This window comes from Mytilus galloprovincialis, chromosome 9, assembly GCF_965363235.1.
Source record: "Mytilus galloprovincialis chromosome 9, xbMytGall1.hap1.1, whole genome shotgun sequence".
Classification (NCBI taxonomy): domain Eukaryota; kingdom Metazoa; phylum Mollusca; class Bivalvia; order Mytilida; family Mytilidae; genus Mytilus; species Mytilus galloprovincialis.
This window is the reverse complement of record NC_134846.1, coordinates 56,792,884-56,820,874: the sequence shown is the minus strand read 5'-3', so window position 1 is coordinate 56,820,874 and position 27,991 is coordinate 56,792,884. Positions and strand designations below refer to the sequence as shown.

General features: G+C 32.8%; 1 protein-coding gene across 1 annotated transcript in view; it reads right to left on the bottom strand.

Annotated features, from left to right (window-relative positions):
* The window catches only part of LOC143045381 (uncharacterized), an 86,229-nt gene that overhangs the window by 33,113 nt on the left and 25,125 nt on the right, over positions 1 to 27,991 (bottom strand). Inside the window, exons 3-4 of the mRNA XM_076217839.1 lie at positions 4,412 to 5,863; positions 262 to 2,726 (exon numbers count right to left, since the gene is read on the bottom strand). Of these exons, the coding sequence (XP_076073954.1) occupies positions 262 to 2,726; positions 4,412 to 5,863 (3,917 nt within the window). The remainder of the gene's footprint in view (positions 1 to 261; positions 2,727 to 4,411; positions 5,864 to 27,991) is intronic.

The window sequence follows — 27,991 nt, the reverse complement described above, 5'->3', positions numbered from 1 at the left end:
GGTAATGCCCAGACGTGGGTCCAGTCTTTTTAAAAGGAGGGGTTCATCACATGCTTGTCATATAAAAAGGAGGGATATACTAGGTGTCCCCATTAGCATTAGCATATTAGTTATCTAAAAAAAAAACGGCGAGGGGGTGATGCTACCTCCATAATACTCCACTGCGTCCAACTCTGAAGCCTGTACTTTTCTTATATTTGCGTAATGAAAAATAAAAATAAAAGTGGGAGACACTTTACGCAATTGCAAAGAATAACTTACCGGTAACATGTCCAAGTGAAGTTCAAATCTACATTCCCACCATATCCAAGACCAATGTCATAAGATGATGTCAAAGCATCTATTGTTAAAAATTTATTAGAAATTTTACTGGTCCTCTGAAATCCACCTTCGATAAATGCAATTGGATCCGGCCTTATAAACTCCAGATACGTTCTCTCTGGAATCCATGTTGTTGATAACGAAACATTCAGAAATATTTCATATAACCCCTCCTTGAATTTTCCTTTAGAAAATCTGTATGCTCCTCTGTTAGCTTGATCAGCTTCATTTCCCGTATTATTTATAAGTTGCTTATTCTCTGGGTCTGAGGTTATACGATACACATCCCAATTAAACGTTATTGTCTGATTTGAACAGTGAACCCCCATTCGATTTGCTAAATCAAAATTTTCCGTTGTGTACACTATCATTGGTGTAGTAGGTCTGGCATATTGTCGATCAAATATTCCTTCAATTGTAAAACATTTGTTTGTGACTGTAATCGTACTCTGGTAAAAAAATGTGTCGTAATAATTTGAACAATTGATAGTGACATCATGGTCTCCGAGAGTTAAATATTTAAAAGTATATATCATAGGACTAGTATCAGTAATATTTTGTGTTAAGGTCACAACAGAAAAATCAATAAAATCTTGCATGTCGTATGTACATGACGTAAACGGAAGTGGAATAGTAGTACCATCTAGAAATGCTGTTACATTAACTATACCCGGATTCGGCATTTTTAGAGTTTTTGGCATGTCAATTTTCATCACAGACATGTTATAGTCGACAACAATAGGTTCAGGAAAGTACAGGAACTCAGTAAAATTTTCATTTCTAGCAATTATTCTTGGATAGAATGATCCCCAATCATAATAAACTTTGTAGATGTTAACGCCTTCGTTTTCATTTAGTTGTTGTTTTGGTATCACGGTATCAATACCCGGAAAGAGTTCATATTCTCCATTATTAAGTCCAGTCATAGTAAATGTAAAATTCGTAATTCCTACCCCTCCGAGGTATGAATTAACATCGAAATCTACCGCGCCTATTTTAATATCAAGTTTCTTGGTTGTTTCATCGGTGTCGTTATAAATCTGTATTGAAATTTTATATCTTCTCCTTTCAGCAAACGTATGTATAATAGAACTACTTTGTGTTGTTTCAATTAAAGAGTCATTAAAGTCCCACTTAAAGTGTACTTCTGGTGGAAATCGGACACACTCAAACAAAGCGATATTAAATTCAACAGAAACTGGAATATCAGTTGCATTTGAAGTCATATTCATTGGAACTACATGTGGATACAAAAATGTAAAATCCTCTAGTTCAACTGCCTCTATATCTATCGTTGTGTTAAGTGTAACACTACTGACAATATTGGAACATATAATTTCGACATATTTTAACCCATCGTCGGTATAGTTATGAATCCTCGATACGTCTTTATTATATGTTATATCAACTGAATCATTACTAGATACAATTCCATTTTCATAACTAAACTGACAGGTAACATTTGTCGGGTCTGGTTTATTATTGGTCATATTAATCGTAAAAATAACTTCGCCGTCTGGAATAGGATATTGTACAGGTGGTTGAGGTGACAAGTAAAAATCCACAATAGGGTACTGGATTATTATAAGATATTTATGAGAAACGTTGAAAAATGGGTTCCAAAGTGTCACGTTTACTTCATAAACTTCCGGTGATGAATAGTGGTGGAAAAACGTGGTCTCAGTATAGTCTTCGTAGAGAATATTGGACAAACTGTTCTCTACATCTCCATCTCCATATTCAATTATATATTCAAATCCACATCTTGGAACATTTATGAAGGAGAAAGTTATTGTTTCGTTTACTACCGCACTCCTGTTTGATGTTAGTCGTAGGCTTGTTATATTATCCCATACATATACAACATGCTCCATGGTCTGTGAACTTAGACTAGACATCATAATACCCTTCACGTTATAGTTTCCTTGCTGGGTGTATTCATGACTATTGACGTATCCGCCATTCAAAGCTTGATGGGTCAATTGTTCATTAAATGATATGTTACTGTTTAAAAGGTCACCATAGTCTAAATTCAAAGTTAAATTATGCATTGGTAACCGACTTGAGTTATCCAATGTTACAATCAAACTAGCGTTCGTATAAGAATCAATGGGAACTGTAGGACCATTGATGTCAAATCCTTTAATAGGTTTGACAGTTTTTACTTTTGCATATTCTGTGTTGGAACTGGTAATAGTATTTCTAGCTACAGAATTAATAGTATAGTCTATGGCATCAATGTATTGATAAGTGACTTGATTGACACGGTCATTTCCTTCACATGACACTAATATGGACTCGGTATCCCTGATAACTATTTCTACTTCTGCATTACTGCCTGTTGTAAAATGAACGTTAAATGAAGTAGCCATTTTCACTAAGACCAGATCAGCTTCTTCTTGAACCTATAATACGTATATACTATATAATGTCAATGTAAAAAAAACTATCAACTTTTTGTGTCAAACTAAGCCGCTGGGGAAAGGCGAGTTATATTAATAATACGATGGTTTTGGGCTACTTTAACACATTGAACCATAACTGACTGATTATAGCGTAATATTATTTCCCACTTCCGCCTGTAAAAATGTTTACCGTTCACTAAAATCTCCAAATTCTTAGAATCTTAGAATAGAATCTTATACCGATTTAATAGATGAATATTGATTATGGATTAGTTAATATTCTAAAAAAAGTTCTTCACGTCAAAAATGTTATTTCGTACAAAATGTATACAAACATTAATGAATTAGGCTCTTTAACGGATTAGTAAGCAATACGACGGGTGCCACGTGTGGAGCAGGATCTACTTACTCTTCCGGAGATAACCCCTAGTTTTTGGTGGGGTTCGTGTTGTTTATTCTTTAGTTTTCTATGTTGTGTCACGTGTACTATTGTTTCTCTGTCTAATTTTATTTTTAGCCATGGTGTTGTCAGTTTATTTTCGATTTATGAGTTTGACTGTCCCTCTGGTATCTTTTGTCCCTCTTTTATGATTATATACTTTTTGATATACATGATATTTAAGAGAGAAATTTATCAGAACATTTACCTTCATTTGAACTGGTCGTACTATGTTCATTCACTTTAGATGTAAGAATACTGTTTTTCGTTTATATTACAAGAAAAAAAAATAAGGTGAAAAGGCATGATTTTAGACTTTTTGAAATCAGTGCATTTTCTCTCGACAATAAGCTTAAATTGAAAGGGCCACATTTCGAGTATTTAGTATATTGTATCCTTTTTCGAATTTTAAAGTTCCAAAAACTACGTAAATTAAACAACTGTTCACAAAATGTTCATTTGGATAAATGTTCATTTTATACGTCAGAAAATGTCTGAGTCAAGTCAGGAATATGCATTTGATATCCATTTGTTGATGTTTTTGAGAGTTGTGATTTTCCTTCATGTTCGGTATTTTTGTGATTTTTATTCTAATTTGTCCTTTTTGCCTTTAAATTAACCTTTTATATAGAACGCTGAAGGTTACCTCCTCAAAAATATTTAGATATTCCAGCTACCTTCATTTTCCATTCATAGATATAAAATTAACTACATTTTTATTTTTATTATTTTTATATAATGTTTTTGTGAAATACAAAGTCTGAATTCATAGAGACAGGTATACGTAGCTTCATGTTTGGGAACAAATATTTAACGACATGAGTATGAATCTCTTACGACACAGTTTTGAACGTGTTTGGGAATTATTGTTTTTGACACAAACATAACGTTACTTCATTAACTATAGGCATCAACGTAATAAAGGTAAACTTACAGAGTTCATTCACTCAAAATTCGTTTTTTAAAAGGGTGTTTCAAATTTTATTTAGTTATGTCAGAGTATCGGTAAACTTATTGATTAATAAACTCGACTTTCGACTCAAAACCATAACACATTCGGACTGATTTTCCAATGTTTACTTCAGGGACGATGGAATTGTAAAGTTCTTTTGGTTTCCGAATCCCTGTATTTTTATTTTATAATTTAAATATGTGCACGTTTGAAAATCAAAATATTGTTTTAACTGTACTTCAGAATATATTTCATAAACCATCATATGATGAGTATAATCGTGTTACCACTTACTTGAAAACCAGATATTGGCTCCTCATAGAAAAGTGCTAAGATTATTTCATGGAATTCCCCAGAAACGCTGTGGAGCTCGAGTGTCACTTTGTAGCTACCATAGGTAACATTTGGTAGGTTCTCTTCTTTAATTGTAACAAAACCAGTCTTTGTGTTATTATCAACAGTGCCTGTAATATAAATTATCTCGTCTGCATGTACTTTGATTAATGTTGACATCAAGGTACCTTGCGAGTAACTGAATTCTGAAGTCGTAGAATTGTTTGTCGGTAAAGATAACACATATCCATTTGTAACTTTAAAACCCTGTATCCCAGGTAACATTTTTATCCTCGTGGTTACCATTCTGTGGCTGACATTGTTCGAACAATTAACAGTGATGTTCATTACACCAGTATCTGTGTAATTATGATTTATCGTGTAGAAATTATCAGATGAGAAATCAACATCTTTGTCTGCAGAGCAAGTGCTTGAATCAAAGCAAAATTTACAAGTCATGTTTGTCGGTGGTAGGCTATTTTCATTTGTCATATTCAACGTGAAGTTTACACCACTTTGAATTGCAGGGAAGAGCAATAAAGGCGACATCTCCAATGGTAGTAATGTTAATAGTGGTACTGGATTTTGCACTTTCACAATATATTTACATTTTTCTGTGTAAAATGGATTCCAAGCTTCAAATTCAATTTCATAAATTCCTTCACTTGCATAACTATTATCCCATTCACTTATAGTTAGCGGTTGATTATTCGTAATGATATCCGGAGAGTTGGTTTTATTCCTATTGTCACCATATGCAATATAGTACATAAATGGAGTATTGGTAATGTAATCAGAAAGGAACAAACCATTTTGTTTTATTTCAATGTAGGACACGGCTGTTGGAAGTGAAATGTTATTCCAAACAAAGGCTGTGCGACTAAACTTTATTTCGCTTAATGAAGTGTATACATAGGAAGTAATAGAATAATTTCCTTGTTTGTCGTAAGTATGTTTGAAAATGATCCCGTGGGTTGTTAAGTCACTCGCAACGTTGTCAGAACTAACCTCATTGTCTCCATCTCCAAACGATATGTTGAAGATGATATTCCCCATAGGTAATCTGTTGTTGTTGTCCAGTAATATAGTAAACGTAATCGTTTCGTTGACACTTGCTACTGTAGGTGATATGCTAAAAGAAAACCCTTCTATAGGTTTCCAAACTATGACGTCAACCTGCGCAGATAGATTTTGCCCTAAACTATTTATAACCAAAACAGTCAAAGTGTAATTCTGCGCTGACGGAAAAGCTATGGTTGTCTCAATTGCATCTAGACTTCCGTTACAAACACCATATGTAACGAGGGAATCAAAATTTGAAATCCATTCTACAACTGCGCTGCTTCCACCTGTTAATGTTGCACCAAACTGTGTGTCCTGGTTAATCAAAGTTTCAACAACATTGTTCGTTACCTGTAAAAACACGGAATGAATTCTATCAAACACGATAAAAATTAAAAACAAACCACCGGTTTGAAAGTTCGCGCAACTTCAAACCATAAAATGTTAACGAAGGACCTCTCATACACAGACACAAATAACCACATTTTCTAACATCCCGATCACACTATCTTCACATAATAACAAATCGCCGGCAAATTTCAAATTGAACAAACTCAAAACCAAATATTCACACGTTGTTTTATTCAAGAGAGAGAGAGAGGGAAACTCCCTATCATCAACAGAAAGTACATTACAGTAGTGGTTTGATGATTAATATATATATAATTCCATAAACCAAATGTATGGTAAGAGGTTCCGCTCTTTTCAAGTATTCTGTAAAAATGTGCATTTGTTTACCTAAGTCTGTCAAATTCAATTTACGCATTGGCCTCAGGTGATAAAATAAAGTGTATAAGTTGCCTACCCTATTTTATTGATTTATGAAATAATTAATTATAAAGCTTCTCTATATGAATATCACAATTAGAAGATGTGGTATGAACCCGATTCTTATAGGTCCATTTATTATACCAGGGTAATTGGTTGTTAAAGCTGTAGCAGGAAGTCTATTGTTACTATTTAGCGCACATAATTTATTATTAATTTCAAAAAGAAATATAAGGTTTGTGTAGCAATCGAAAGACATACATAATCTTAAAAAAGAGAGGAGGAAAATAGCTCTTTATTATATAAGTGCTCTGGTAAAAATTCGTTACAAGCATGTCTTTTGAAAGAATATATTAAATGTTAAAAGCACGATAGATATAAAAAAGAAGATGTGGTATGATTGCCAATGAGACAACTATCCACAAAAGACCAAAATGACACAGACATTAACAACTATAGATCACTGTACAGCCTTCAACAATGAGCAAAGCCCATACCGCATAGTCAGCTATAAAAGGCCCCGATAAGACAATATAATTCTTATGTGATTTGCATATCTATAAATACTTGAATTGGATTGGTCAATGAGAATTTTTCTCTAAGTTTACACTTCGATAAACCATGTTTCCGAAACTACTTTTGTAATCTATTCATGCGCGATACACAAGCTTGCAGTGATCCCGGCATTTTCAGCAAATTGAGATTTAAAAACAATTGCATAACAGTTGTGACTATTCTAGTGCATATATATAACAAAAAAAAATGAAACAAATTTAATGCATTAAAGCTTCGAAAATGTGTAAAAATAAAATTTAATAAAATTCCGCGAAATTTCATGAAGGTTTTGGCGAATTTACGTCATGGCAAAACACGACGTCATACGAATAGAAATTTTCAAGGGAAAGATTATTTCGTTACGTGTACGCTTCAAATTCGGATAACATTTAATTAAAATAAAGTTTTTGAGGTAGGTGCTATTTCATTTAAGATTCCGTTGTATTTATCTGACAATCTATAGTTTTTAGGAAGTCAAGATGGCGGAGTACTCCTTAGTTACGACTTGCCATTGTGCTTTTGATGGTAAATGTATATAGAAGCCATCATAAAAAAAAAATGTTTATTAAATATCACAAATGTTTCCCTGAAGAATTATAATGATTAAACACATTTTTTCTAGAGGTTATTGATGTGTAAACCGGGGCTCTTACTCACAAACTCAACATAACTTTTCAGTTTGTGAGTTAATCGCCCCGGTTTACACATCATTCTAATGCAATTATTTTGTAACAATTGTTCTGATTGGATAACAGCAAGCGTAAAATTCTCTATCTCCTTGTCTGTAACTAAGGAAGCCGACATTTTGAATTGCGGAATGTATTGACATGTTATTTCTACAATAATAAACAAAAAACTCACTTGTTGCGCCTAAAAATCTTCTTTTTATCAAATTTTATTACATTCTGAAGCGGCACAGAAGCCAGAAAACGGCCGGTGTTTATGTTTGACGCCGGAATGACTAACAAGTATCCGGCCACGTCCACTTGTATTTTTGTCCATCTGATGATTCAAGCCTTTTTCAACTGATTTTTATAGTTCGTTCTTATGTTGTACAATTATACCACTGTCCCATGTTAGGGGAGGGTTGGGATCCCGCTACCATGTTTAGCCCCGTCACATTCTAGATGTATGTACTTGTCCCAAGTCAAGAATCTGTAATTTAGTGATTGTCGTTTGTTTAAGTATTACCTATTTGTTTTTCGTTCTTTTTTTGTACTTTAATAAGGCCATTGGCTTTCTTGTTTGAATTATTTTATCTTGTCATTTGGGGCTTTTTATTGCTGGCTATGCGGTATGGGCTTTGCTCATTGTTTAAGGCCGTACGGTAACCTATAGTGTTTATTTCTGTGCCATGTTGGTCTCTTGTGAAGAGTTGTCTCATTAGCAATCATACCACATCTTCTTTTATATATATATATATATTTATACTGCAATCAGCTATTTTACTATACAGATAAAGCTATACGTATAAACGTTAGCTTTATACGTCAATGACCTCAACTCACCTATAAGCCCCGCCTACTTACAACCTCACGTCACAACCATGACAACGTGTAGTAACAATGGTCAAACTTTTATGAATTTAAACCTGTTATGTCTTCAAATTGGTAATTTATATACCATGTTTATTACATTGGTTGCAATGAATTACATTGATTTCCCAGTTAGATAAAACCGATAATTTCACATGTGAAATAAACGTGGTTATTTCACTCTCTGACGTCATACAACAATAGGCGTTGTCAAGACGTCGATAACGTCGGATCAAAACAAATTGTCAATGCGTAGGAAAAAGATATAGTTCCTTACATTTTCTACATTAATTTCATAAAAAAAAGCCATTTGCCAATGTAATAAAAAGAATAACTAATCGCCGTATTTGAATACTTTCTAACTTGCATTGTTTAGTTGTGACCGAACGCCGCTATGGATTAAACTCGTGCTGCGCACTCGTTTAATCCATGCGTCGTTCGGTCACGCGTTGTCTTATTTTTGATATTCAAATACGGCGATTAGTTATACTATAATTATTACATTGGTTGCAATGAATTACATTGATTTCCCAGTTAGATAAAACCGATAATTTCACATGTGAAATAAACGTGGTTATTTCACTCTCTGACGTCATACAACAATAGGCGTTGTCAAGACGTCGATAACGTCGGATCAAAACAAATTGTCAATGCGTAGGAAAAAGATATAGTTCCTTACATTTTCTACATTAATTTCATAAAAAAAAGCCATTTGCCAATGTAATAAAAAGAATAACTAATCGCCGTATTTGAATACTTTCTAACTTGCATTGTTTAGTTGTGACCGAACGCCGCTATGGATTAAACTCGTGCTGCGCACTCGTTTAATCCATGCGTCGTTCGGTCACGCGTTGTCTTATTTTTGATATTCAAATACGGCGATTAGTTATACTATAATTATTACATTGGTTGCAATGAATTACATTGATTTCCCAGTTAGATAAAAACCGATAATTTCACATGTGAAATAAACGTGGTTATTTCACTCTCTGACGTCATACAACAATAGGCGTTGTCAAGACGTCGATAACGTCGGATCAAAACAAATTGTCAATGCGTAGGAAAAAGATATAGTTCCTTACCTTTTCTTCATTAATTTCATAAAAAAAGTCATGAAAATTCCGAATGCAATAAGGTTCTAAACCTTGGTTCAATCTGGGTTGTTTGGTTCTGGACCTAATTGGTTCTATCCGGATTCTTTGGTTTGAAACCATGGTAACTGGTTCAACGTTCCCGTTGAACTTGGAGAAGATAACCACAAGCATCCGAATAAAAAGATAAAGTAGGTCAAAGACGCTAAAATTGTTTTATATCATTAAACATTTAAGGATCGACGCTGAGACAACTGTTACAGTAACACACATAGTAGTCTCAGATCGACGGTAATAAAGCTGTAAGGTATTTATTTTCTCATTCTAAAAATTTTGATTAGGAAACTAGATAAAAATAAAGCATTGTTTAGATTTAAAAATAAAACGAAATATACATTATATCGAACATCCTTTTATTTAATTCGGTCGTTCTGTTTTTATTTATGTTCCTTTACTCATTCCTTATTTCTGTTAATATTTTCTAGAAGTTTTATAACAACAAAATTAGGACCTGTCGTTCAATTGGCCAACGATATATGCATCTAGCCACTTGACCAGTTGACGACTTGCATATATATTTGATTGCACATTTAAAGTTCGAATGAATATTATTTAATAGCTGCTTTGTAATAATGTCAGATTTGATAGAAATACGTGTGAAGGTTCAAAACGGAATGTTAAAAGACATATAAAAAGAAAGTGATGATCAATATAAGTTTGTTAGCTTTATTTAATTGAAAAATAAGTTATTACTATACTATATATAAAAATATTAATTTTCGCGAACCATTTAGGTCACGGAAATTCCAAAATATGGCATCAGTAAGGAGAGTTGTGCAAATAATGTAAATACACAGGCCCCCATCCAAATTTTCTTTAGCTAAAAGTATTCATCTTTTTCTATTTTATATGTACTAACAACATTCCATTTTTCTATAATTTCGATTAAAAAATTCCAAAATCAGAGTTAAAATAGGTCGAATGCCCAAAATAAATATTTTCTGATTGGTTGAAGTACTGTGGCGTCGATGATAAGCATAGCAAGCCTCGATATAAAGCACACGCTTCACAGGAATAAGGAGAGTTTTACAAATAATGTGAATACACAGATCCTCCATCCTATTTATGTTTTGCTGAAAATGTTGCAGTGTTCATCATTTCTGTTTTGATTCTGCTAACAACATTGCATTTTTTCTATAATTCTGATTTAAAGATGTGGAAACCCGTAATAAAAATAGATGGCCTCAATGATTTAAAAGCAACGTAAAAGATTCCGTTTATCCTTAATATATTACCAGGCTTTTGCATATTCACGTTTTTTTTATGTTCAACTTCAGTCAAATTCAATTCTATACATTTTTTTTACGTAAAGCAATAGGAGTAAGAATATTATTTCGTGCCAATTTAACCAGCATCATCACCATCATCAAAATTATTTACCGTTATCTTTGTGAAATTTCAGTTATATAGTTTATTAATTAGAGAAATTTTGGTAAGTATTACTTATTAATGTTAAGGTTCTACTGATGTGCTTCTCTAGACCTTTTTGACGGTCAGTTTTATCCCATTTATCTCAATATTATCCCCGATGACAGAAATGTCAACCCGACCTATTCGTGTCAAAAGTGAAAATCGATCTATTTGATGAACTAATTTCTTCATAAACTGTACATGCATTATTTCTGTATTATTTGATAACCAATCACATTGACGTTGCATGTTTGCATGATAATGGGTTATGTATTAGTGGATTGTAAGGGCGATGCAACATATGTGAGGTCTGCGCGATCACGTGACATTATTATTCATAAACAAACATGCTCCCCGTGTAACACGTGTCTGAATTATCCTTTCAAAGTGTTATGAATCTTTTAATCACTATTTTATGATATATTTTTCTGTTTTTAGGTTTGCATATCAGTAGTCAAAGTGAATTTGACATAGTTCTGAGTAGTGTGGGTTTTTTTTTTGAATTATAAGGTAAGTCTAAATAAATTCATAAGTCATTATTTAACTGAAGTCTAAACAGATGACTCAACTTTCCCTCTAATTCTCCCTCAATTTTTGAAACCTGCATACCATATTAAAGGGCATTTGCCCCCCTTGAACACTATTTGGCCCCTTCCCTGTCATTTCCCTTTAAATTTGCTCAAAAGTCATACTTCATTTCCATTCTCAATTTTATTTTAGTCCATTTACAGTAACGACTGATTTGTGATTTTACCATCTTAACTGCAATTTTCATATTGAACACATTTGACCATTCAGTATGAGTTCCCATGTATTTTTGTCTTATATGAAGGAGGTTTTAGGTCATGTTTTCCTAAACACCTTATTGCTATTTGTCTGTCTGGATTGTTAAAACCACAAATCAAATATCGATGAATATGCAAGTTTTCAACAATCCAGGAGAATTGACATCCACGAAAAATATAGGAATCCACAGTAAGATAACTCCCCTTTAGGTTTTGATAAATTTTGGATATGACATTAGGAAGTTATAAAACTTTATTCTTTGAATGTTTCAAGCATATTACATGCATGCTCAGCACCGCTTTTTATCTGGAATTTTATAATTTATGTCTTAAAATTCGGGTTTTATCCATTCTAATAGGTGGATTTTCAAGTTAATGAGAAAAATGCTTTGCAATGCTTTAACTGTTGTGAATGTGAGCTCCCTTCGGCTATTATTAGAATCTAGATTTACATCATTCATTTTCAATGTAAGAGTTCTCCTTTCATTCAAAAGGTAGATTTCCATGTTTGCTGGTCACTTGACTAGAAACTGAATTCAGTGATATTGTTTGTCTCAATTTACACCTGAATTTCAGATTTTTCCTAATTACCAATCACTAAAATAAATGTCATTTAATACGTAATAAATACATGTAGTATTGTATGTAACTATCATATTCATGTTTTTATTTGACATTATGAAAGTACTATTGAGATCCAGGATTCTGACTTGAATAAACAGTGTTTGTAACACACATGGTTTTATCCATTTCTTTCCCTTCCCTTAAAAGTATCTTTCAGTTTGAAACTACCTGACAATCATACTGAGTTCACACCTAATTTGAATTGGATTGACATTAATTAATTTGAATTAGTTTAATCATTCAGAGTCACATTTGAAACGGTTTACATAAACAAACACATAGTTCAAATGCGAATCGAATGCAAGTGAATTGTTTGTCTATCTATGGTCAACATGTTGGGGTATGACTATAAACCACTTTTACCAATTTTAAGAAACATTGTTGAATTTTATATATGGAAGCTTACTTTTCATTTATATAAATTTAAGATTAATATTTCTGAGATGTAGGTTATGGATTGTCTTATAAAGGGGGAGGATTCCCAGTTATTTAATATATTAAATTAAATTGTATTCCGGCGCGTAGCTCCCTATACGCCAACACGCAGTTGCGTGCACATCAATTCAGCATGCAAAAAAAAAATAATGTCAAAATAAAATTTATAGCATTCGGCATGCAAAAAAAAAAAAAACAAAAAAAAAAGTCAAAACAAAAATTTAAAGGAAACACAAATATGTTGTTTATAATAAACAAATCATTTAAAAGTTGTATGTTTTCAAATATCATAAATACAGTTGTGAAAATGAATAATCAGTCCCTTGCTTCAATGAAAATGAAAAATCTTGCTTCAATAGTGCAGAAAATGAATGATTTATCCTCTTAGATTACAAAAAATAACTAACCGATCAAAAACAAATCCTCCTGCCCCCCCCCCCCCCAGAATATCAAAGGGTCGACCCTTAAGTCTACATATAGGTTTTTTTTCTGCGACAAGTGCCTCAAAGCATGTATTAAGATTTTGGATAAAGGACCACAATACATGTAGGTAAAAATCCAATTTAAAATTAAATGTTTTAAGTTCTTAGACTACATTCATTCTGTGTCAGAAACCTATTCTGTTTTGACTATTTGATCACAATCCAAATTCAGAGCTGTATCAGGCTTTAATGTTGTGTCCATACTTGCCCCAACTGTTCAGGGTTCGACCTCTGCTGTAGTATCAAGCTGCGCCTTGTGGAGCATTTGGTTTATTTGAAGGGTAGATGTTCCCGACCTGTTTATTAGTGGAATTATGAATCAGGCCATAACTCTTCTCAATTGTATTAATGCATACTTTTCATGTTGGGACAGTTGCCCTCATTTTTGAAGGCTGTATGGTTGCCGATAATTGCTTTGTCATTTGAACATTTATGGGTAGTTGTCTTATTGGCAATCTTATTACATATTTTAATTTTTATACGTATCCATCCTTCAGAAAAGTTGTTCCAAATGTAATGAATCCCTTTAAAAGACTTGCCTTCATCTTCCTTTATCTTCATTGGAACAATTTTTTTTGTGGGGGAGGGTTCCAAACCTGTTGTTTATAAGTTGCAAATCAGGCCATTACTTTTCTTAATTTAATTGTTGCTTACTTAACATGTCTAGACCGTTTTTTTCTCACTTTTTAAGGCTGTATGGTTGCCTATAATTACTTTGTTATTTTAACCTCTGGAAAGCTGTCTAATTGGAAATTATACCACATATATATAGATTTTTATATGGATTGTAGACCTGAAAAAGATGTTCAAAGTTGAATATGCTGCAAACTTCAAACAACCTACTACTTATTTACCATGCATGTTTATCATGAAACTTTTGATCAGAATTATATATAAGTGATTTAACCATTTCTTCATATGTGTACCCCTATCAATCAACAGAACAAATGCAAATAATTTTTTTGATATTTGCATATGGTTTCCTTTAATTTTTCACATCTATTTTATTTGAATTTAGGGAAATAAGTATTATTTATATAAACAAATATCATGTCGATATATAACATGTACAACAATCAAACATCAACCCACACCAAACTGGCTGTAGTTGAAAAACATCAAAAGGGAAAATACAGTGAAATTTGGAGAATTTATATTATCACAAAAGTCATGTACATGCATTTGAAATATTTAAAATATTTTTTCAATTTTTTTAGTTTTAGGTTTTTTGTTTGAACCAAACATTATTTGTCCATTGACCAAATTTAAAAAAAAAAAGAACAAATTTACACAACAATGCTACTCCCGCTACAGCAAAATGATGCTAGGTTGTATTAATACATCTGTAATGCCTACTGATGACTCGGTCCTGAGTGTAAATGGTCATTCAATTATGTTAAAATTTAGACCAAAATTTATAAGGCCTATCTGGCTTAATTGATTTCTGAAACTATATTTCATTGTACATGTTCAACATTTTTCACTCGTTTGTTTATTTTGTGTGAATTAACATTGTAACAGTAAATGTTAATTACAACAGTAACACTTTCATACCACAACAAATACTGTATTGGTATCACTTATATTTGTATTTACATATTAACAAAAAAAATGAAAAGAGAATAATTTTGCAATACCATTTTTATATTGAATACTATAACTTTTTAACCGGATTTTTGTGACAAAAATGTCGGTTATTGATTTGGGGATGTACGGCGGGCGGCCGGGTGGGCGGGCGGGCGGGCGTCAATCAAATGTTGTCCGTGCATTAACTCATGAACCGTTCAACCAAAGCTTTTAAAATTTTAATATGTTATTACTGACAACTATACGAAGGTCAAGTTCAATAATGGCGATTTTGACTTTTACCGTTCAGGAGTTATGGTTCTTGAAAGATTGAAAAATGGAGTTTCCAGTCGTGTCCGTGCATTTACGCATGAACTGTTCTACCAAAGCTTCCAAAATTTTAAAATGTTGTTACTGATGACAGAATGAAGGTCAAGTTTAATAATGACGATTTTGACTTTTACCGTTCAGGAGTTATGGTTCTTGAAAGATTGAAAAATGGAGTTTCCAGTCGTGTCCGTGCATTTATGCATGAACTGTTCTATCAAAGCTTCCGAAATTTTAATATGCTGTTACTGATGACAAATGGAGGTCAAGTTCAATAATGACGATTTTGACTTTTACCGTTCAGGAGTTATGGTTCTTGAAAGATTGAAAAATGGTGTTTCCCGTCGTGTCCGTGCATTTTCTCATGAACCATTCAACCAAAGCTTTTGAAATTTTAATATGTTGTTACTGATGACAAAATAGAGGTCAAGTTCAATAATGACGATTTTGACTTTTACCGTTCAGGAGTTACGGTTCTTGAAAGATCGTAAAATGGCGTTTCCATTCATGTTGTTGCATTTACTCATGAACCATTCAATCTAAGCTTTTTAAATTTTAATATGTTGATACTGATGACAAAATGGAGGTCAAATTTGATATTGACGATTTTCACTTTCACCATTCATCAGTAATGGTTCTTGTGATATTGCCAGGACACAAATAAATGTTAATAAATCCGGTTTGCTGTCGTTGTGACAGCCTCTTGTTAGATATTTGGACATATTAAGTAAATGTTTATAATATCCACTTGACATGCATGAAATTCTTTCAGATAACTTTTGGAGCAGTTATGAGTCTTTGAAGCATGCTCACAAAGGTTCTTTCGGTGATATCATTTTCATATTGGTCAAAACTTTGTTTTGCTTTCACCAGCTTTGAAGGAGATATAATTATCAAAGAATTGATAGAAAACAACACAGAAGCTTACTTTCTAGCTCATCAGGCCCAAGCATCATGTTAGGCATTGTCATTACTAAAAACCAATAAATGTCTTCTAATCTGAGGATCAATTCAACATTTTAAAGTGTTTTACTAATGATACTGACAAGTCACCACAAAGATATATAAATAGAACCATACAAATAGTTAGCAAATACATATAAAAAAAGATGTGATATGATTGCCAATGAGACAATTCTCCGCAACAGACCAAAATGACATAGAAATTAACAATTACAGGTTACCGCACAACCTTCAACAATGAGCAAAGCTAATACAGCATAGTCAGCTATAAAAGGTCTCGAAATGACAATGTAAAACAATTCAAAGGAGAAAAATAACAGGCTTATTTATGTATAAAAAATAAAGAAAAAACGAATATGTAACACATAAACAAACGACAACCACTGAATTACAGTCTACTTATATCATGTTCTCAGATATCATCTCTCAATTTAAAAAAATCACTAAAAAATTGAACCTATTATGTGTTGCTCTCCTAGCTATAAAATGTATCCAAAATCAAAGATGTGGAACATATTCTATCATAATCATTTGGTAACTAATGCAATTAGTGTCTCTTCCATGCCCGTCTTGAACATAAAAACTAAACTAAATATAAAATGAACAACACTCCTAATGCTCAGGTTGGTTGTCATCGTGCAACACAGTCAATAACACATATAGGAAAATCATAGAACTACATTTATCATAAAACACTGTCAAACATCCAAACATACTATCCACACTCATCTGTGTCCACACTTGTAAATATAACAAAAATGTATATGTACGATAAATTTGTCAAATTTGATACTACTTGTGAAAGGCATGCATATAATCATTATAGGCCCAAAATAATCAAATCAAAATTAAGATTGAATGTTTTTATAATAAAATTGTGTGTGTGTTAATGACATTACTAGTGGGATTAGTAGCACCAGCACAATAGTCAGAACTTCTGTGTTGGTACCATAGTAAAGGGGCATACACAGTTACTCTAGTTCGTTCGTCCCGAACGTAAAAAAAAAAGGGTTCCGTTCTCTTAACTTTAGTTGCCTCAACCATATACTACAAAACTTATACACAAAATGAAAAAGAAGAAGTGGCATGAGTGCCAATAAGAACTCTCCACAAAAGACTAGATGACACAGAAATTAACAGCTATAAGTCACCCTACGGCCTTTAACAATGAGCAAAGTCCATACCGCATAGTCAGCTATAAAAGGCACCAAAATGACAATGTAAAACAATTCAAACGAGAAAAGAAACGGACAAAAATGTACAAAAAATGAACAAAAACAAATATATAACACAACGACAATTCACGAATTACAGTCTCCTGACTTGGGACAGGAACATACAAACAGAATGAGGCGGATTAAACATGTTAGCGGGACCCCACTCTCCACCTTATGTGGCATGAGTGCCAAATAAGAACTCTCCAGAAAAGACCGGATGACACAGAAAGTAACAACTATATGTCACCACACGGCCTTCAACAATGAGCAAATAGATATAGGAAGATGTGGTATGAGTGCCAATGGGACAACTCTCCCTCCAAATAACAATTTATAAAATTAAACCATTATAGGTCAATGTACGGCCTTCAACAAGCTATAAAGGGCCCAAAATTACTAGTGTAAAACCATTCAAACGGGAAAACCAACGGTCTAATCTACATATAAAAAACGAGAAACGAGAAACACGTATAAATTACATAAACAAACGACAACTAATGTACATCAGATTCCTGACTTAGGACAGGTGCAAACATTTGCAGCGGGATGAAACAATAGTATAACATCACAACATAGAAAACCACACGATAAAACGAAATTCAAACGAGAAAAGAAACGGACAAATGTATAGGCTCCTGACTTGCGACAGGCACATGCAAACTGAATAAGGCGGTGTTGAACATGTTAGCGAGGTCTCCACCATCTCCCTAACCTGGGACAATGCTTATTTCCACATAAAAAAAAAAAGAAATTTGGTAGCTTCACTTTTACTGTTCATGAGTTATCATGTTCCTTTAAAACATTGAAAATGCTGAATTTTTCGTTTTCGTTCTTTTGTTCGTTTGACTCAATCAAATGTTATAAACCTTATACATAATGCTTATTACCCCATAACACAGATCTATCAAGTTCGATATTGGGTGGCGTTACTGATCATGAGTTATTAGATATAAGAATTTGGTACGAGTACTAATATTACAAATATCAACACTTAAGATAGGAAAAATGCTAAATCTGTTGTTTCTGTTCTTTAACTTTTATTTTAGTTTGCATCAACCAAATGTTTTGAAACTTATACACAATGCTTATGGTCATAAAACAGTAAAAATTACGCGAATCCTGCATCTATATGAGGAAGTTGCAAGTTGTACATTTATTTCCGTAAACAGTTTATTTACTTCCTTTTGATTCTACTTCTATTAGAATTAACTTGCATATTTTTTATTAGGATTGAGGTGCAGTTTGATAACAGACAGTGACCAGCATAAAAAAAGTGTTTCACTAGATTGAGCTGTATGTCTAAGTGTACTTTAAAGGTTCTTCGCACTGAGTTCAGTTTATTGATATGCGTATACCTTCTGTGTGATTTTTCAAGATGCTTAAACAGACTATCCATATCTACATGTCCATGAAATGAAATCCAAGGTAAAATGATTGTAACATTTTGAACTATCTAGTATAACTGTCAGCACTAAAGCAGTAAATGTACTCTCTAATTTTTTCACGGCAATTAAAAGATTTAGTTTTCATTTGATCAAAACATTCCTTAATTCAAAAATTGAGAATGGAAATGAGAAATGTGTTAAAGAGACAGTAACATGACAAAAGAGCAAAAAGCAGTCGAAGGTCACCAATGGTTTTTAATAAAGTGAGAAAATCCCTCGCCCGGCGGCGGACTAAAATGGCCCCTAAACAAAATGTGTACTTGTTCAAACTCAAATACATAAAACCGAACTTACAATTAAAAGCATACAAGACTATTAAAAACCAGAGACTCCTGACTTTGTCAAGGTAATCATACCAAGAGGCACACCCAATATGCATATGTCAAGAGTCAAAAAGTCATACAAGGGTCATCGTGGTACACAAAACTAACTAATATAGATATTAGAAGATGTGGTATGAGTGCAATCGTACAATTCTCCATATGATTCAAACAAAATATACAAGTTGTACAATGAGGGCAAAGGTCAAGCTCATATGAAGTTTCTCGTGCCACAAGACTCAACATCTTATGACAATACATCTTCATGCTACATATTCAGATGCAAGGTCAATTTAGACTTATACTTTTAGTTCAGGGTAAAATACAAAGGAACACACTGTATCATGATGACACACCCAAAGTGCACAGGTCAAGATTCCTAAAGGCATTTATAGTCTGGTCAAAGGGTTCCATGTCAAAAATACACAAAGCAGTCCTGCACGAAAGTTCATCACGGTACACGTAACAAGGTATTGTGTCATGATTGATGCACTACACATGCCAAATACAAAAAACATGGGTCAGGGACAGAAACAGAAGACATATAACTAAACTCAATGGAACAGTACTTGAATTGCAGGTCACTATATACAAGTGCCTTCAACATAGAACATAAACTCTCGCAACACTTCAAAGTTAAAACCGTCTTTAACAAAAGTTTGAGCAGGATTCTTTGCAACGATAATCTTACCACTGTTAATTAAAAAGCGGGTCGTGTAGTTAGGTCAATAAATTAAAACGGTAAGATAAGACATAAAAACACTTAAAACTAAGGTTTACCATTAATTTCTAACCTTACCATGTGATAGCACTATGGTAAACTGATAGAAACACATGATGCAGTAATGAAATTGAATATTTGCAATAGTACGACCAGAACAATACAAGACAGAGTTGGAAACAAATGAAAGATTAAGTAATTATAATACATACGAATTTTTAATCACAATGCACAAATAAGGAACCGTAGTTTTCATTCAATTATTCAAATGTATTCATTTAAAATGTCCGCTCGCGTTAAACAATGGAAATTACCACTGTATATTTATATAAACGACCAATCTTATATGGATATAAATAAATTAGAAAACAAAATAAGAATATCTATAGACATGCATGCGTTACGTGTTATTAATATACAAATTGATTAGTTTCTTATCTCATACTTCAACATCGTGTTTGGAAAACCATTAATGTCAATTAGTTATTAATAAATCTTAATTTGATTTTATTTTCAAAGCCGTTGTTTTTTTAATAACTCTAAAATTGTAATTACAAAACGGTATCGATATGATTAACTATATTTCAATAATGAGAGACTTTATTTGAATTCGATATTAAGTTATTGAATTTGTTTAAATATTCTCTTTGTAACAGTCTTTAAAATTGATTTGAATTAAATTTTAACCAGTTTTTTAAAACTTTAAATCAAGTTGATAGTAGTTTCATTTGCAATCATATCACATCCACTCATTTTTAGATTTTAACTTTAAAATCATAAATCAACATTAACTGGTATTTTTCTCAATTTTATATATAATGGAAATAATGACCGATGAGTTTTCCGTTTTAAAAGTATAACCATGTCTATTTTTACATATGAAGTTAATAGGGCCAGTTTTCATTAAATAAACATTAACATCCTTTTATTTATATGTTTATGAAAGTGAAGAAAAAAAAGAATATTTATGATTGACCAAAATGTATAACCAAAATTCCGAACGCCAAGAAAAATCCTGAAAAGGGACGTCGATTAAAAAACCTTTTAGAACCAAACTCTATCAATCAACGGACGAAATGAAAAAACAACTGTTATATTAATGACAAAGATCATTTTTTGTACATGCATATTTTCGAAGCAAATGATAACTATTCATGAGAGTTTAAATGAGTTGGATAGATATGTTCTCTAAATGAAAGATTTAAAAAACATAAAAAAGGATCAATCTAAAATGTACCTTGTTTATTGTTAGTTGTTTTTGCGCTCTGTATTGATCTGATAAATTAAAACCCTTTTTAACTGACTGTTATATTTTGTTCTTAATGCTTCGTGATGTTTGCCCGTTAACAAAGGTTTAGGGGATGGTTGGTCGTCGGCAAACTTGATTACCTCGCCACGTTCTTTAAATGCATGTTATTCAAAGTCAATAGCCTGTAATTGAGTACTTGACATTTGTTTCTGTAAATCATATTTGTTTTTCGTTTATTATTGTGTACATAAATTCGGTCGTCAGTGTTTTGTGTTTTACAGTAGTTATTTCATGTTGGGCCTAGTGTGATAGCTTGACTTGCGGTATGGGTTTTGCTCATTGTTGAAGAGACAGTATGCAAATCATATTTGTTTTTCGTTTATTATTGTGTACATAAATTCGGTCGTCAGTGTTTTGTGTTTTACAGTAGTTATTTCATGTTGGGCCTAGTATGATAGCTTGACTTGCGGTATGGGTTTTGCTCATTGTTGAAGAGACAGTATGCAAATCATATTTGTTTTTCGTTTATCATTGTGTTCATAAATTCGGTCGTCAGTGTTTTGTGTTTTACAGTAGATATTTCATGTTGGGCCTACTATGATAGCTTGACTTGCGGTATGGGTTTTGCTCATTGTTGAAGAGACAGTATGCAAATCATATTTGTTTTTCGTTTATTATTGTGTACATAAATTCGGTCGTCAGTGTTTTGTGTTTTACAGTAGTCATTTCATGTTGGGCCTAGTATAACAGCTTGACTTGCGGTATGGGTTTTGCTCATTGTTGAAGAGACAGTATGCAAATCATATTTGTTTTTCGTTTATTATTGTGTACATAAATTCGGTCGTCAGTGTTTTGTGTTTTACAGTAGTTATTTCATGTTGGGCCTAGTATGATAGCTTGACTTGCGGTATGGGTTTTGCTCATTGTTGAAGAGACAGTATGCAAATCATATTTGTTTTTCGTTTATTATTGTGTACATAAATTCGGTCGTCAGTGTTTTGTGTTTTACAGTAGTTATTTCATGTTGGGCCTAGTATGATAGCTTGACTTGCGGTATGGGTTTTGCTCATTGTTGAAGAGACAGTATGCAAATCATATTTGTTTTTCGTTTATTATTGTGTACATAAATTCGGTCGTCAGTGTTTTGTGTTTTACAGTAGTCATTTCATGTTGGGCCTAGTATGATAGCTTGACTTGCGGTATGGGTTTTGCTCATTGTTGAAGAGACAGTATGCAAATCATATTTGTTTTTCGTTTATTATTGTGTACATAAATTCGGTCGTCAGTGTTTTGTGTTTTACAGTAGATATTTCATGTTGGGCCTAGTATGATAGCTTGACTTCCGGTATGGGTTTTGCTCTTAAAATGATAGCTTGACTTGCGGTATGAGTTTTGCTCATTGTTGAAGAGACAGTATGGTGATCTATTATAGTAATAACATCGACATCAATTGATCTCTGTTTAATATCTGCTTTTTGTCAATCATGCTGTATTTGTCAAATATTTGTGTATGGTAATTTTTATTCACATAAACTTTGGATTATTGTTTAATAAATTGTAAAAAGGTAGTATTTTTTTTTTATATTTGTTGCAAAGTTTTTTGATATTTCGAACTTTCAAATTTAAAAGAGGCATTAATTATCTCCTTTTTATTTTTTTAACATCATTCATACTTTTCTTGAAGAAAGACAAGAAACGGCACTTTGAAAGGTTGTTTTCTTTCATTGTTTTCAATTTTTATTTCAATTGATAATGGAATAAGAAAATATTTCCTTTTTGAATATCTGTTTTTCAAATTGGGATATTTTTTTCATTGCAAATTATAAATCTCTATTTTCAATTATATACAAACATTTTTTTCACTGGCAAAAAGCAATGTTATGCAGAATAAACACACATACATGTGTAAATAATCGTCTCTCATAATTCTATATGAATGGCTTAATAAAATATTGTATTGTATTGTACATGCTTTTGCAGTTTTCTTATTTATTTATCTTTTCTTACTTTTCATATAATTCACGCGCGATATTTGTAACCATAATTATGCATATATCATATTTGATTATGTAAATGATTTAATGAATTCAACAAATCTTATTTCCACGTTTTAATTTATACAAATTTTGTTTGTTTTACTAAATAAAATTCACCCTACTACCCTTTGCTATACACCTCTGAGTAATGAGTATCAACATATTTGTAAGCAGTGTTAATGAAAAAAAAAAAAAAAAAAAAAAAAAAAAAAAAAAAAAAAAAATTAAATCTATCCTATATATCAAACATAAACTATAAAGACCGATGATTGATTAATAAGTTGTGTATTAAGTTGTGTATAAAATTGTGTATACGGTTGTACACAAGGCTGTTTATTAGGTGAAGTGATTAATTGATTGATAGATTATATAAATAAAAAAGTAAACTTATTTTTCCAGTTACAATAGGAAGTAAAACAGTTGTAATCTAATTAAATCTCCACTTTTGAGTCGTTTTGTTTCTCTATTTTGACAATTGCTAATCGTATTGGTTTTGTATTAGTTTCCAAATAAGAAAAAAAGACCAAACTAGTCAGGAAATTCACAAAACGAATGGTATTCATATTTGAGACTGCTGCTCTAAAGATGTAAGCAATATTTCAACATTTATTAGTGATTTCATATTTGACCCCATGAATGAACGAGATCCAGGGATTAGTAAGCAAAGCATCAAAGCAGTTATATGTTTAACCATGCATACGGCTGTTGGATGTCTACTGATTGATAATTTAGTCTTAAATGCATTATCATTTTTATTAGTTGTTAGTGGCTTTGAATTAGCTGTCAGTAACTGCGAGTACTCTCAGATGTGTACTACATGTCTTTTTGTTGTTGGGATGTACAAGTACCCGGCCACGTCAACTCTGTGTTGTATTTGTATCCATCTGATGAGTTACGCCTTTTCCAACTGGTTCTTATAGTTCGTTCATCTGTTGTACTGTTATACCACTGTCCCAGGTTAGGGAAGGGTTGGTATCCCGCTAACATGTTTAATCCCGCCACTTTCTGTATGTATACATGTGCCTGTTCCAAGTCAAGAACCTGCAATTGAGGGGTTGTCGTTTGTTTTTCTGTTATATATTTGTTTTTCGTTCATTATGTTGTACATAAATTAGGCCGTTAGTTGTCTCATTGGCATTTATCCCACATCTTTTTTTTTAATCTATATAATTGAAATTTCTTTTTTTATTTTCTTTTTTTTTTCTTTTTTTTTAGATGCAACTCATCTCAGTTTGTTCGGTAACATTCGAAAAGTTATGTCGTTCAGTTCGATAAATTTGATTCAAGTAATTATATATTCTTTGTTTGAGGAGTAAACCATGTCATCTTTTTTGCAGTATCAATATTTGAATATTAAAAGAAAAGTTGATCAAAATAAACATTTGAGGCTTAAGTGGCTGAATAGAATTAATTATCAAACAAATATTTCATTAATTTAAATTGATGTTGTCAGTATCGTTTAATCAACAATTGTGGGTCACGCGTTAGATCTTGTCGTTTATTTCCAATCCAATAGGACCAGTATGATACAAATGATCGTGAAGACAAATTTTACAAAATAACAGACGGTTCACAAGGCAGTGGCGTAGCTAAGCCATTTCTACGTGTACGTCCGAACCTCGACAAGGGTCTGGGGCCTCTTGGTGGGTTTGATGGGACGAATCCCAGAGTAAGTTAACGAGTTATAGAGATTAATATATCATTTCTGTCATTGAGAACTCAATAGCAACATATATATGTTCATACTTTTCAGTCTGCATGAAGGGTTCCATTGAACCATGAGTTTTGTTGCTTTCAGTGTAAAAGCGTACTGTTGACTGCATAAAGCGAATCCCATTTATTAGTCAAATAAAGGATAAAAAACCAACTTTTCTTTTGATATTTTTCTTGATTTTGCATATTAGCTACTGCTCAAGTTTCATGACAATTTATGAAGGTTTACTCATTTATTTTATAATACAAAACAATGCCAGATTGTCGAGCGTATCGTACCATTACGTCTGTTAAAATTAAAAAAATAAAGATAAATCTGTCTGTCAATATAATACTGAAAAATTGTATCTACTTATTTTACTTTAAAAACTAAAATCAGTAAAAAAAACATTAAAAAAAAACATCTTCATCATTTTGCTCTGCATACTCTTTTGATTATAAAAAGCTTCTGTCCAACTTATGTTTTCAATCCACCATTTTCTACATTTGAAAATGCCTGTACCAAGTCAGGAATATGACAGTTCTTGTCCATTCATTTTTGATGCGTTTTGTTATTTGATTTTGCCATGTGATTATGGACTTTCCGAATTGATTTTCCTCTGAGTTCAGTATTTTTGTGATTTTACTTTTTCATGAAGGTTTGCAAAGTTATTGATGTTTAAATTGTTTTTAATACTGAGCCTAAATATTGACGCCGCTAACGACGACGACGAAATTTAGGATCGCTTTGTCTTGCATTTTGTGTAATAGTTATCAAAGGTACCAGGATTATAATTTAGTACGCAAGACGCGCGTTTCGTCTACACAAATCTCACAGGCTTGACAAAAATACAAACCACTTATCATATCTAAGCAGATAATGAATAGCTTTAAACAAAGGGAAAGTGATAAAGTAGATTCAGAGGCTGATAAGCATAAAACCACTTTTATTAAGATCTCCAATCGTACTTTAAAAATTCCGGTCGACTCCCTACGGCAGTCATTAGTAGCTAAAGATTTGATTTCATTCAAGAAATTAATGTATAATGACCTTCATGTACGTGTCGCTTAGAACACGGCCATATACCAAATGGTCAAAATTAATCATCCATGTAATTTGCTCTATGGGGTGTTTGCAGAATTTCAACGAAGGCAATTTCTTGGCATGGATACCATTTAATTGAAGAGTAAGTTTCGTCACTTTTATGTTCAATTAAAAGCCATCGAAAAAGGATTTCAAGCATCGTGTGCTTCCAAACAGTTTTATTTAATTTGTGTATATTAAAATAGTTTGTGTGCAAAATTTAAGTGTACGCCTGGGCGTTTTGACGTAAACATAGCTACGCACATGCAAGGAGTACCTGCTCAACCTGCGGAAGTTCTTGCTGTCGAATATATAGTTCAGAATGTATTTATTGTCTAAGTTACAATGCCTTTTAAACATTTCATTTCACGTCAAAAGCAATACATTAAATGTTTCTGTGTGAGCAAACATTGATGTTCAATCACTCAAAGAATTCCATGATAACTCAAATTAGTCTATACAGACCTGAATAGAGATTTTCCGGAGCATTAAAAGTGTTGTCTTTGAACCAGTGAAATCAATATTACATACATATTTTAAGTGTTTAAATTTTACTCGTAATGACCTACGTCATTCAATTCGTTTGAATTTTGACAATGCAGCAGTTTCTGTAAGGACTTGATTGTAGTTTTGTCCTATATGTTCAAAACGTAAATCATTAGAAGTATTCAAAGATAAATCTTTTTTTATATAATCCTGTATGCTTTTAATAAAATACAATCCATTTACCGTTCAATAAATATGAAAATGAAAACACGTAAATGTTGTCGTGATTAAATTATTTGTTTTAAGCTGGGGTCACACATTCACGATTTTTACTGCCGTCCTTGACAGGATCATTCCCGATTAAAATTTGTCAAAAGTCTGATCAAGATCCTGTGAATCGTGGATGGAAATTCAAACTTTAATTAAAATTTGTAAAACAAATAAATTAATCACGACAACAATCAGATATTTTTCAGGAGGCTTCGATATTCAACCGTTTCCAAGCGAATTTATCCCGATAATCCCGTTCTCAATCCGCTTCTAATCCAATTTGTATCTTTCGCCAGGTAAATTTCGACCGAGTCTGTTACGACTGCGTCCCGATTCTACCGAATGTAATCCGACAGAGATCAGACAGTGACTAGTTATCCGTTCGAAAACTGTCGGCATAATCGGGATCAGCAGGTACTGTCGGAACGTAATCCTATCACAGTCCGCTCTATCGCATTGCAAACGGCTTAGTCTGGTCTCAGTCGTATTGTATTCTGTAATTGTCGGGACTCTGACGTGGGTATTATTGACGAATTTCGTATTATAACGGGACTGTTCTGGAACGGTCTCGGCAAAAACGGTTCGCAATCGACAAGATCTGGATGCAATCTGGACTCAAACAGCAGAAAAAACAGCAATGAAATATTTCTCCAGATACTCCCGTTCCACAGGACACCGTCCAGAATACACTCAACATTGTTGGGATTGTGATCCGATACAACAGAATCTGTCACGACATAGGCACGATTGTAATCCGACTATACTAAATCGGCCGAGTTGCTCCGAATGTTACGGGACGCACCTAACTGTCGGGGTGCTTCGCCGAACTATTCGGACCCTTCCCGACCCGTAGGAATCTGTTACGAACTTAAACGACTGCGATCAGACAATGATAGGACATTCCAGATAATTTAGGATAGTAATCCGACTTTTTTACTTTTCGTTTCGTATCGCTGTCTGATCTCAAACGGGAGCAATAATCGGCAATGTGTGAACCCCGCATTACAAATTTTAATTAAAGTTTGAATTTCCATTCACGATTCACAGGACAAATTTAAATCGGGAATGGTCCTGTCAAGGACGTCAGTAAAAATCGTGAATGTGTGACCCCAGCTTAACCGAAGAAAGCTACAAGTCAAACTTATATATAAGGATATATATACTTGAAAGGGTATACTCAAAATTTCACCCCTTTACATCTAGAATGGTGAAAGTGACGCCAACAAAATTTAAACTTGTGTTTTGTGGTTATAAGCATTGCGTACAAGTTTTATAAAATTTGGTTCAGGCAAACTGAAAGTAAGATAACAGAAATCAATTTTGGGATGCATGAACAAAATGATGGACGTTCATACAAG